Below are 13,538 nucleotides of genomic sequence, written 5' to 3' on the forward strand. Positions count from 1 at the left end.
GATCATGACCTGAGCCGAAGTCGGCCGCTTAACCGACTGAGCCACCCAGGCGCCCCTCTACCAGACATTTAAAGCAGAGATAATACCTAGCCTTCTCAAGCTTTTCCAAAAAAATAGAAAGGGAAGGAAAACGTCCAGACTCCTTCTATGAAGCCAGCATTACTTTGATTCCTAAATCAGACAGAGACCCAGCAAAAAAAAAAAAAAAAAAAAAAAAAAAAAAAAAAAAAAAAAAAAGAACTACAGGCCAATATCCCTGATGAATATGGATGCAAAAATTCTCAACAAGATACCAGAAAATTGAATTCAGCAGCATATAAAAAGAATTATTCACCATGATCAAGTGGGATTCATTCTTGGGCTGCAGCGCTGGTTCAACCTTCACAAATCAATCAATGTGATACACCGTATTAATAAAAGAAAGGATACATGATCCTGTCATTCGATGAAGATATAGCATTTGACCAAATTCAGCATACTTTCTTAATAAAATCCCTCGAGAAAGTCGGGATAGAAGGAACATACTTAAACATCATAAAAGCCGTTTATGAAAAGCCCACAGCTATTATCATCCTCAATGGGGAAAAACTGAGAGCTTTTCCCCTGAGATCACGAACACAACAGGGTTGTCCACTCTCACCGCTGTTGTTTCACATAGGGTTAGAAGTGCTAGCATCAGCAATCCGGCAACAAAAGGAAATCAAAGGCATCAAAATTGGCAAAGATGAAGTCAAGCTTTTACTTTTTGCAGATGACATGATATTATACATGGAAAACCTGACAGACTCCACCAAAAGTCTGGTAGAATGGATACATGAATTCAGCAAAGTCGCACGATACAAAATTAATGTACAGAAATCAGTTGCATTCTTATACACTAACAATGAGGCAACAGAAAGACAAATAAAGAAACTGATACCATTCACAATTGTACCAAGAAACATAAAATACTTAGGAATAACCCTAACCAAAGATGTAAAAGATCTGTATGTTGAAAACTATAGAAAGCTTATGAAGGAAATTGAAGAAGATAGAAAGAAATGGAAAAATATTCCATGCTCATGGATTAGAAGAATATTGTTTTAAAATGTCAATACTGCCCAAAGCTATCTACACATTCAATGCAATCCCAATCAAAATTGCACCAGCATTCTTCTCGAAGTTAGAACAAGCAATTCTAAAATTTGTATGGAACAACAAAAGACCCATCATAGCCAAAGTAATATTGAAGAAGAAGACCAAAGCAGGAGGCATCACAATCCCAGACTTTAGCCTCTACTACAAAGCTGTAATCATCAAGATAGCATGGTATTGGCGCAAAAAGAGACACATAGACCAATGGAATAGAATAGAAACCGCAGAACTAGACCCACAAACGTATGGCCAACTAATCTTTGACAAAGCAGGAAAGAATATCCAATGGAAAAAAAACAGTGTCTTTAACAAATGGTGTTGGGAGAGCTGGACAGCAACATGCAGAAGGATGAAACGAGACTACTTTCTTACACCATTCACAAAAGTAAACTCAAAATGGATAAATGACCTGAATGTGAGACAGGAAACCATCAAAACCCTAGAGGAGAAAGCAGGATAAAACCTCTCTGACCTTAGCTACAGCAATTTCTTACTTAACACATCCCCAAAGGCAAGGGAATTAAAAGCAAAAATGAACTATTGGGACTTCATCAAGATAAAAAGCTTTTGCACAGCAAAGGAAACAATCAACAAAACTAAAAGGCAACCAACGGAATGGGAAAAGATATTTGCAAATGACATATCGGACAAAGGGCTAGTATCCAAAATCTATAAAGTAGTCAACAAACTCCACACCCGAAAAACAAATAATCCAGTGAAGAAATGGGCAGAAAATATGAATAGACACTTTTCCAAAGAAGACATCCAGATGGCCAACAGGCGCATGAAAAGATGCTCAACGTCACTCCTCATCAGGGAAATACAAATCAATACCACACTCAGAAACCACCTCACGCCAGTCAGACTGGCTAAAATTAACAAATCAGGAGACTATAGATGCTGAAGAAGATGTGGAGAAACGGGAAACCTCTTGCACTGTTGGTGGGAATGAAAACTGGTGCAGCTGCTCTGGAAAACAGTGTGGAGGTTCCTCAGAAAATTAAATATAGATCTACCCTATGACCCAGAAATAGCACTGCTAGGAATTTACCCAAGGGATACAGGAGTGCTGATGTGTAGGGGTACTTGTACTCCAATGTTTATAGCAGCACTTTCAACAGTAGCCAAATTATGGAAGGAGCCTAAATGTCCATCAACTGATGAATGGATAAAGAAATTGTGGTTTATATAAACAATGGAATACTATGTGTCAATGAGAAAGAATGAAATATGGCCTTTTGTAGCAACCTGGATGGAACTGGAGAGTGTGATGCTAAGTGAAATAAGTCATACAGAGAAAGATAGATACCATATGTTTTCACTCTTATGTGGATCCTGAGAAACTTAACAGAAGACCATGGGGGAGGGGAAGGAAAAAAAAAAACAGGTTAGAGAGGGAGGGAGCCAAAACAGAAGAGACTCTTAAAATCTGAGAACAAACTGAGGGTTGATGGGGGGTGGGAGGGAGGGGAGGGCGCGTGAGGGGTATTGAGGAGGATATCTGTTGGGATGAGCACTGGGTGTTGTATGGAAACCAGTTTGAGAATAAATCTCATATTAAAAAAAAAAGAATGAATGTCATTATTCAAATATGATCTGATACTTTTATAGTTCCAACCACGAACAATGCTGACTGGTGATGCAGCAGAATTATTACCATGACCCACCAGCTAGCATGTAGGAAACCAAAGTCTTTGGGTTCCAGAAAGAGTATGGTTGCAAAGCTGAAACTTAAAGGAATTGATGGACGGGAACCACCAGAATTGGAGACTGTGGCTTAATTTGAGTCAGCATAAGAAATCTCACACAGCTTAGACATGGACAGGACTGACACCGATAGCTCTTTCCCATTTCTGTGCATGGTGGTACATGGCCAGTTTTAGTTTGTGGAGCAATTTGCCTGGTTAATTTCAATAACGAACAAGGCTCTGGCATGCTAACTAGTTACAGGCTTCCTATGCTAGGATCACCCAAACACATAGAGCAGTTAATAACAAACATAAAGGAATTAATCGATAATAATACAATAGTAGTAGGGGACTTTACAGACACTTACATCAATGGACAGATCATTTAAACAGAAAATCAACAAGGAAACAATGGCTTTCAAAGACATAATGGAACACATGGATTTAATAGATATATTCAGAACATTCCATCCTAAAACAAGAGAATATACATTCTTCTCAAGCCCACAAAACAAACCTCAACAAATTCAATATCGAAATCACGGCACGCATATTTTCTGACTACAACATTATGAAACTATAAGACAAGCATAAGAAATAGTTGGCAAAGACTACAAATACAAGGAGATAAAGAACATGCTACTAAACAATAAATGGATCAACCAGAAAATCAAAGAAGAAATAAAGTACATGGAAACAAATGAAAACAAGGGTCCAAAACCTATCAGATGCAACAAAACCAGTTCGAGAAGGAAGTTTAACAAGCCTACCTCAAGAAGCAAGAAAAATCTCAAACAAGCTAACTCTACATCAAAAGGAGGTAGAGAAGAAAAACAAACAAGACCTAAACCAGCAGAAGGAAGGAAATAATAAAGATAAGAGCAGAAATAAATGATGGAGAAAATTAAAAAATCAATAGAACAGATTAATGAAACCAGGAGCTGATTCTTCGAAAAAATTAAATTGATAAGCCTCTAAGCTGTCTGATCAAGACAAAAGGAGAAAAGACCCAAATAAATAAAATAAGACAGGAGAAATAACAACCAACCATATAAAAAAGCATAAGAGAATATTATGAAAAACTATATGCCAACAAACTGGACAGCCTAGAAGAAATGGATATATTCCTAGAAACATATAAACTACCAAAACTGAAACAGGAAGAAATAAAAAACTTGAACAGACTGATAACCAGCAAAGAAACTGAATTAGAAATCAAAACTTGGGGCACTGGGTGGCTGAGTCAGTTAAGCATCCAACTTAGGCTCAGGGCATGATCTCACCGTCTGTGAGTTTGAGCCCCGAATCAGGCTCCGTGCCAACAGCTCAGAGCCTGGAGCCTGGTTCTGATTCTGATTCTGTGTCTCCCTCTCTCTCTGCTCCTCCCCTGCTGGGTGCTCTCGCTCTCGCTCTCTCTCTCTCTCTCAAAAATAAAAAAGAAAAAGATAAACAAAAAAAAAAAAAAAAAGAAATCACAACTCTCCCAACAGATAAAAGTCCAGGGCTAGATAGCTTCACAGGCAAATTCCACTAACCATTTAAAGAATTTCAAAAAATAGAAGAGGAAGGAAAACTTCCAAATTCATTCTTTGAGGTCAATATTACCCTGATACCAAAACCATATAAAGACACCACTAAGAAAGAGAACTACAGGTCAATATCCCTGATGAACATAGATGCAAAAATTACCAACAAAATACCAGCAAACTGAATTCAACAATAAATTAAAAAAATCATTCACCACAATCAAGTAGGATTTACTCATGGGTTGCAAAACTAGTCCAATATTTGCAAATTAATTAAGATGATGCATCACATCAATTAGAGAAAAGGTAAGAACTATATGATCATTTCAATAGATGCAGACAAAGCATTTGACAAAGTACAGCTTCCATTCATGATAAAAACCCTCAACAAAGTAGGTTTATAGAGAACACACCTGAACATAATAAAGGCCATATATGAAATACCCATAGCTAATGTCATCCTTAATGGGGAAAAACAGAGTATTCCCCCTAAGGTCAGGAACAAGACAAGGATGTACACTGGCACCACTTTTATTCAACATAGCACTGGAAGTCCTAGCCACAGCAGTCAGACAACAAAAAGAAATAAAAGACATCCAAATTGGTAAGAAATAAAATATTCATGATTGGCAGAGGACATTATACTACATATAGAAAACCCAAAAGGTTCCACCCCAAAACTGCTAGAACTAATAAATTCATTAAAGTCACAGGATACAATATCAGTGTAGAGAAATCTGTTGCACTTCTATACACCAATAATCAAGCAGCAGAAAGAGAAATTACAAAAACAATACCATTTACAACTGCAACAAAAATAAGATGCCTAGGGATAAACCTAACCAAAGAGGTGAATGACCTGTACTCTAAAATTATAAAACACTGATGAAAGAAATTAAAGATGACACAAAGGAATGTAAAGACATTCCAATCTCATGGATAGGAAGAACAATGTTAAAATGTCTATACCACCCAATACAAGCTATACATTTAATGTAACCCCTATCAAAATACCACTAGCTTCACAGAACTAGAAAAAACCTAAATGTGAGGCGTGTTAACCATCAAAATCCTAGAAGAGAACACAGGCAGTAACTTCTTTGACAATGGCAAACTTGTCTCTAGATATGTTTCCTGAGGCAAGGAAGACAAAAGCAAAAATAAACTATTGGGATTATGGCAACATTAAAAGCTTCTGCACAGCAAACGAAACAAGCAACAAAACCAAAAGGCCACCTTTGGAATGGGAGGAGATATTTGCAAATGACATATCTGATAAAGAGTTAGTATCTAAAATATATAAAGAACTTCTATAACTCAACACCCAAAAAAGGAATAATCCAGTTAAAAAAATGGGCAGAAGATATGAATAGACGTTTTTCCAAAGACAACATATAGATGGACAACAGACCCATGAAAAGATGCTCAACATTACTCATTATCAGAGAAATGCAAATCAAAACTACAATGAGATATCACTTCACACCTGTCAGAATGGCTCAAATCAACAACATAAAAAACAACAGGTGGTGGTGAGGATGTAGATGAAAAGGAACCCTCTTGCACTATTGGTGGGAATGCAAACTGGTGCAGCCACTCTGGAAAACAGTGTGGAGGTTCCTCAAAAAATTAACAGTAGAACTACCTTAAGATCCAGCAATTGCACTACTGGGTATTTATCCAAATAATACAAGAACACTAATTCAAAGGGATACAGACACACACCCTATGTTTACAGCAGCATTGTTTACAATAGTGAAGATATGGAAGCAGCCCAAAGTGTCTATCAATCGATGAATGGATAATAACATGTACACACACACACGCACGCACATGCACACACACACAGTAGATATTACTCAACTATAAAAAAGAATGAAATCTTGCCATCTGCAATGAAGTGGATGGAGTTGGAGAGTACTATGCTAAGCGAAGTAAATCAGTCAGGGAAAGATAAATACCATATGATTTCACTCATATGTGGAATTTAAGAAATAGAACAAACAAAGGGGAAAAAAGGACAGCATGAGAGAGTGACAAATCAAGAAACATACTTTTAATTAACAGAACTGATAGTTTCTAGAGGCCAGGTGGTTGGGGGATATAGAGGATGATGATTAAGGAGTACACTTGTGATGATGGGCACAGGGTGATGTATGGAATTGTCGAATCACTATATTGTATATCTGAAACTAATAATAACACTATATGTTAACTAGAATTAAAATAATTTTTTAATTGTAAATTAAATATATAAAAAACAATGAAAATCTTAACTAAAGGATTCCAACCTCTAAGGATTTACTATTTATAAATGAACTTATTCATTATGAACACTCACATCAGCTGAAAATACTTCTACCACTTTCAGATTTTAATAAAACCATGTATTTTTATAGGCTGAATATTTAGATATAAAGTTTCTAGTAGGAAGCAAAAATGAGTTGCTCACCAGAAGAAAATTCACAGGGCAATTTACTGAAACCATGTGAACCTTCGAAAGGTAATTCCTAGACCAATGGTGGAACAGGTTCCCCTTGCTTGACTTCAACTCATTCAGTGAAAATGGTTGATCACAACTAAACTTGGTCTTCAAGAGAAACCAAAGCCACCTGTTACTGTTAGTGAGAAAGAGGGAACTTATATAAGGTTAACCTCTATGATCATATGTGGTGGATAAGGCAGGAGAATACTGCTGAAAGCAGGATTCTGCCATGCCAATGTGTATCAAGATGGTAAGAATAGCTCACTTGTTTGTTGCTATTCACACTAGAAGCAAGAGGTTGCAGGGTAGTAAAACTGCAAGCAAGTGACTCTTGCCAGTGAGCTGAAGCAGAAAGTCACTCTAGTTAGAACTCCTTGCGGCAGCTGTACCACCTAGCAGGATAGATGACTCAGAAACTACAGTTACAAATAATGTTTCCACAAAGGATGGAGTAGGAAAAATTACAGTACACATTCTCTGCCCTCTGTTGCTATAATAACAAAAAGAACCTACTTTTTATAGTATGACAACTATATGGTAAGCTTTGTATTAGGGCTTAACATTGCCTTGTGCCATTTATTCCATACAATAAACTTATGATATAGATGTATTATCTCCATTTTATAGAAGGGAAACCAAGCTCAGATAGATTTAGAAATGTGTTTTAAAACCATCAGGCATTGGTAGAGCTCAGTAACCAATTATTTACTGTGAGTTGCTCTTAGAATTATATTTATTAAACTGATCAGCAATTATATGCAGTGTTTTATGACATCCTTAATTAGCTTCTGTTACTGTTCTTTAAAATTTTACTTATAAATATAATACTGCAACCCCCTTAAGGCCATACACACAGTAGGCTCTATAGTTAAGCTGAATTTATATGAGAAAAATAAAAACGCCAAGGCACCTCTTTCCCCTTCCACCTCTCCATCTGAACTCTTAGCTAAATCACTAAAATGACCATTATACCTCTTCCATGTTAAAAGTTTTCAAATCAGTCTTTTGGAGAAAGGGGTAGGATAAGAGTTTTCTCAAAAGGAAAATACCCCTTATTTCATAATAAAAGTCAATAGGAAATTAGGAATTATTTAACACAAATGAATAATTTTTAGCAGAAATAATCTAAACTCTATAATAAGGCATGCTTGTAAAAATCTAAGTTTTACTAACTACTAAAGAGCTGCACACCAAAGGACTTCTTTTGGGTCACCTGTAAATAAGGTTATATATGCTGATGCAATGACGAGAGGGAAAAAGGTTCTTCCTGAAAGTAACAACATGTTGTTCTCTGTTGCTGGATAGAAGGTAAGTGTGAAGTACACCTGCAGAACAGAAAGTTCTCACCAGAAAAGTAGCTCTCTCAAACAAAAGGACTTCATCAGCCTCAATAATTTCAGCAAAATTCCTTAGGTTCATTTCCAGCTGCTGAACATTGGGGATCAGCTGATAAACAATGCTGGACCAAGCCTAACGGAACAGAAGCACAGTGTAATATTACTAACAGGTAGGCAGTCCCAGACCTTTGCAAATGAGTAAGTATACTATAACATATGGACAGCAAAATATGGTGATATAGAGTCCCAAACAAATACTTGTAACGAATATGGTATGACACAAACAAAATGAGATGAAGGTGATATTTGATTATTATCCTTCAGATGGATTTTTTTAAAGTTTCAAACACTTATAAAATGCTGGAGAAACTTCTTTCCATTGATAATTTTTTAAAAATTAATAATTTAATTCCATGACGTTTGCCTTAAGAATAGTTGAAAACTCTGATTTACTGGACCAAATAAAACGTTTGTAATCCAGCCATTCAACAAATATTTAAGTGCAATAATGTAGACCACTCTAAATATCAGAAGATAATAGTGCTATATTTAACATAAATCCAAGAATCAATTTTGTAAAAAATATCATCAGAGTCACATGGAAAAATGGCCCCTCCCCTTAATGGGATAATGTACAAAAGAAATCACAAGAGAAATTAGTGGCATTGTCATTCCAAAAGGCTTATTATTGTCAGTTGTATAAATTATTGATCCAATTGAATTAAAAATGGTCCATTGTGTGATTCCTAAAACTGACTTCATCCAGAGAAGTATTACTAATGTAAGTAGTTGAAATTAACCACACCCTCCCTCTATTCTCTTAAGGCTCTTTTATTTGCATTTCCATTGTAATAATTCCTTCCAATTTGTCTGATAAGCTTGTTCTTCTCTCCCCTACTAGAGGGCAGGAACCTGGTCTTAGTCAATTTGTGTGTCCAACAGCATTAAGCAGTTATGCAACGAGTGCTTGTAGAATAAAACAAAATAAAAATTTAAGTCAGCTCTATGCAACATTGATGTAAGAGATAGTAGTGCCATGTCTCTGTTCCAATTAGTTTTATTACTTAAGCATAGGGGTTCAGGTTCCAAGTTCCCAGGTCGGTGTTAATGTCACTGCTGAATTTACCTTGGAGAAGGCACCAAAGCTAACCACAGCAGAGACATTGTCACTCACAGCAGTGTTGTGATTAGCCAATTGTCTTTGGTCGTGTTATGTATTGCCATCCTTCACACCGCAGTTGGTTCTTATCAGTGCGTCATGTCCATCCTTATTCACGGTTACCTGTTCTATGGGAATAAGGCTTTGAGAGAAATTCGGCCCAAATTAATCTGGAGCAGTATTTCCTAGACAGGTATCTCAAAATGATCTGTTATTAGAGTGAGGCTGAGTCAACAATATTGGGAAAAAATGAATTAGTTTAAAAAAGAAATCAATGGCTATTTTTAATGCCCATTGGTTTTTCTCCTTGGCAAATCAGGTTTCTGTGCTTCTCTGGTTGTAGATAATTGTCAGATGCAGTTGATAATGAGGCTGTAGCTACCAGTGACAGAGAAAGATGCTTTCCCACCCAGAGTCAGACTTGTCAATGAATATTAGCAGCAGGAAGGAAAGGTCTGACCAGGAGAGGACCCCAAAGAAGCCAGTCTTTCAAATCACCAGATCAGTAGGGAAAAAGCAGGATAAGGAGCCTATGTGCCAATAATGTAATTTCAGCTTAATCCATAACATAGCTATTATAACCTCTACAACTACTACAAGCAGTGTTTCCATTCCAGCAATGGAAACAATCCTGGTTAAAAGAATACTAGTCTCCAATATGGCATGAAAGTTGCTGCTACCATATTCTAGGCATAACATATCTCATTTTAAGACTCTCTTTTCCAATATCATCCCTAAATGTTGTTATTCTACTGCCATCCAAACTGAAGCAGACTAGTTTATATACTGAAGAGATACCTGAATATTACACACAGATCCAATCAGCATTGAGACCACAACAGGTCACAATGGATGATGGCCAGTAAAACCTCTGCTGTCACAAAGATCAGTATGAAATTAATCATGATGAAACTGGCTAGTTCAGTGTCACTTGGTAGGTATCTCAACACAATTCAAGATCAAACCCCAAATCTCTTAAGGTTAAGTTTGATAGTTTTCAAATAGGGTAGAAGAGTTATGTGAGCAAATCATAACGGAAAACTTTCCTAACCTGGGCAAATAATTTATTGTAGATTATTTCCTTTTTCAGTTCAACACATCTAAATGGATATGACAGAGTTTAAAATCTTTTACTTTTGACAATACCCTTTTAGCTTTTTTTCATTTTCTTAAGTAAGGGCACTAAGGGAAACATACACACCTTATAGAGAGTTTCATCCCAGATAGATGTTCGGAAACAAGAACATTCCAATGGGCGAGACAAACGCCTCAGATCTTCTTCTCGCTCTTTAAAAATCTGAATTAAAAAGTCCACATACAGATTAGCATATAACAGCTCTTCTCTTTCATTGTAAAATCTGAAATGTAATTATTTCAGTGTATTTTAAACAAGAACATTTCCTCTTTCCTCAGAGGAGTGTGTACATTACTTCGTAAAATAGGATGGCAGAAATTATTTCAGGTCAGGTCTAAAAGTACAACTACTAGAATTCTTCAGGCTTCTGCTGCTTGTGCTGAGTGCTCACTGAGAGCACTGTGTTGGGAAAAAAAATTACCATACAGAGGAGTGTTTATAAAATATATCGAATGTTCCAAATCACCTAATCTGGGTCAATTTAAGGTAATAATATTGTAAATTAAAATACTTTAACCTTTGTAGGTATTTTTCTCTCTCACACAAATATATGCATATACTCAAATATATTCTCATATATATTATTTCTGAATGGACTATATTTATTTGGCTATATAACACCCCCCACACACAAACAGAAATATCTATCCATTTTGGTATGATATGTATCTATGTATAAATGCCCACATACACATCGAAGAATACCTATTTGTACAAATATATATATACACAGGTATTTTCCATGACTGGGTGGGTTTGTAGTGAGCGCATGTATACACTGTGGTGGTTAATTTGATGTATCAATGTGGCTAGGCCACAGTACCCAGACATTTGGTCAAACAGCAGTTTAGATCTTCTTGTGAGGCATTTTTAAATGAGATTAATATTTATATTAGTAGACTACTCCATAATGTGGGTAGGCTTTATACAATCAGTTGAAGGCCTTAAGAGAAAAAAGGTCACCATTCCGCCAGGAAGGGGGAATTCTGCCTCCACACTGACTTCTGAATGGAACTGCAATAACTACTCTTTCCTGGGTCTCTATTGTATCAGCCTGTCCTGCAGATTTTGGACTTGCCAGTCTCCACGATTGTACAAGTCAATTCCTTAAAAACCAATCAATCAATCAATCAATCAATCCCCCCTCTCTCTCTACACATACACACACACACACACACACACACACACACACACTTATTGATTCTGTTTACTTGGGGAACCCACACACATACAATAAACTATCTATCTTGCTTGAAATTGATATTTAGGGAAGCACCCTAGCCACTTTGACTTCAAAACTTGCAAGTTTTAATCTTTAATTAAATGAAGTACACTTTTATTAATTGAGCTTAAAATACCACAAAGAACATCATATATCTTTGGGGATATATTCTATAAGCATTTAGGAAACAATAAATTGATTAATAAAAATGAAAATTAATTTAAAAAATCCATAAGGACCTTATTTGTTGGAATGCTCTGTTTTTCTATTGCAAATTGGGCCAGGTAATGAGGTGATTTTTAAAGGAAACAAAACAGAAAACAAAACAACAGCAAGAATAACAATAACACAGCCCTCATAATCCCAAGACTCAAGCTACATGCAGATATTCTACTGAATTACAACAGAATTAATACTTCGTGAGAAAAGGAGAGAGAGAAGGAAAAAAGACTAGATACTCAAAAATAGTTTTCAGAGTCAAATACAGAACCCGGTCAAGTTGTTTATAACCTGTAAGTTACCTAGAAACACCAAAATATGCCCAAACACCAAACACTGGAGGCAATACTGTAACTAGTTATACAAAAAAAGTATTCCTGACTGTAGCTATTACCATAAAATTCCTTTAAATAAAGGGTATCCTTAGACTCCTAGGTTCCAATCCAAAAAGGAACTGTATTCTTCTGTATCACCAAAATATTCTGAAACTGCTTTTCTTACCTTTATCCTTACAGGATCTTCTCTTTCAGCTTAGACTTTAAAATCAAATCCTCTTTTTTTTTTTTTTTTTTAGATTGATTATTTATTTATTTATTTGTTTATTTTATTTTATTTTTTTTTTAATGTTTATTTTTATTTTTATTTTTATTTTTTTTTTTATTTTTTAATATATGAAATTTACTGTCAAATTGGTTTCCATACAACACCCAGTGCTCATCCCAAAAGGTGCCCTCCTCAATACCCATCACCCACCCTGCCCTCCCTCCCACCCTGCCCTCCTTCCCACCCCCCATCAACCCTCAGTTTGTTCTCAGTTTTTAACAGTCTCTAATGCTTTGGCTCTCTCCCACTCTAACCTCTTTTTTTTTTTTTTTTCCTTCCCCTCCCCCATGGGTTTCTGTTATGTTTCTCAGGATCCACATAAGAGTGAAACCATATGGTATCTGTCTTTCTCTGTATGGCTTATTTCACTTAGCATCACACTCTCCAGTTCCATCCATAAAATCAAATCCTCTTATATTGCATAAACTAAAGTTGGACTATTTTTGTTACTTGCCAGACCTGGGGTCTCATAGCTAGCTAGGAGTCATCTCTTTCTACTGTGTCTTCTTTGGTTAATTTATGTGTACTAATCCCCATGCTAGAAAAGAAGCCAAAGATACCATATCAGTGTAATTAAGAGGAACTGGGCATTGAGCCTAACCCAAAGTGATTGGCACTTCTATTGGTGCATAAATATTTTCTAAGTTAACCTAGTGAATGCAATAACCCTTCTTCATCTCACCCCTGGTGGGTCTTCTAGCCTTCACAGTAACTACCTCTTCTGAAGGACAATAAAACAGGATAAGTAAACATAAACATACATAAAGGAGGATGTAAATGGAGAAGATGGCGGACTAGGAGGATGTTAAGCTCATTTTATCCCACGGACACACAAAAATAACAGTCACATCAGTGCAACCAAACAAGAAAATAATCTAAAGACTGGCAGAAAGAGTTTCCATAGCTAATAGAACACACTGAAAGGGTGAGGGGCAGAGATGTGGGGAACCAAACTCTCAGCCAGACTAACCACAAATGGGAGGTACACCACAAGCATGGAGAAGGGAGAGGAGCAGACCCCACATTAGGC

General features: G+C 36.4%; 1 protein-coding gene across 5 annotated transcripts in view; it reads right to left on the reverse strand.

Annotated features, from left to right (window-relative positions):
• Nucleotides 1–13,538, reverse strand: part of RRAGB (Ras related GTP binding B) — a 52,091-nt gene that overhangs the window by 18,075 nt on the left and 20,478 nt on the right. For all 5 annotated transcript variants that reach the window (XM_081793482.1, XM_081793483.1, XM_081793486.1 and 2 more), the window contains 2 exons: nucleotides 10,531–10,626; nucleotides 8,181–8,303 (listed from right to left, as the gene is read on the reverse strand). In XM_081793482.1, the coding sequence (XP_081649608.1) occupies nucleotides 8,181–8,303; nucleotides 10,531–10,626 (219 nt within the window). The remainder of the gene's footprint in view (nucleotides 1–8,180; nucleotides 8,304–10,530; nucleotides 10,627–13,538) is intronic.

This window comes from Panthera onca, chromosome X (assembly GCF_046562875.1).
Source record: "Panthera onca isolate mPanOnc1 chromosome X, mPanOnc1 haplotype 2, whole genome shotgun sequence".
Lineage (NCBI taxonomy): Eukaryota > Metazoa > Chordata > Mammalia > Carnivora > Felidae > Panthera > Panthera onca.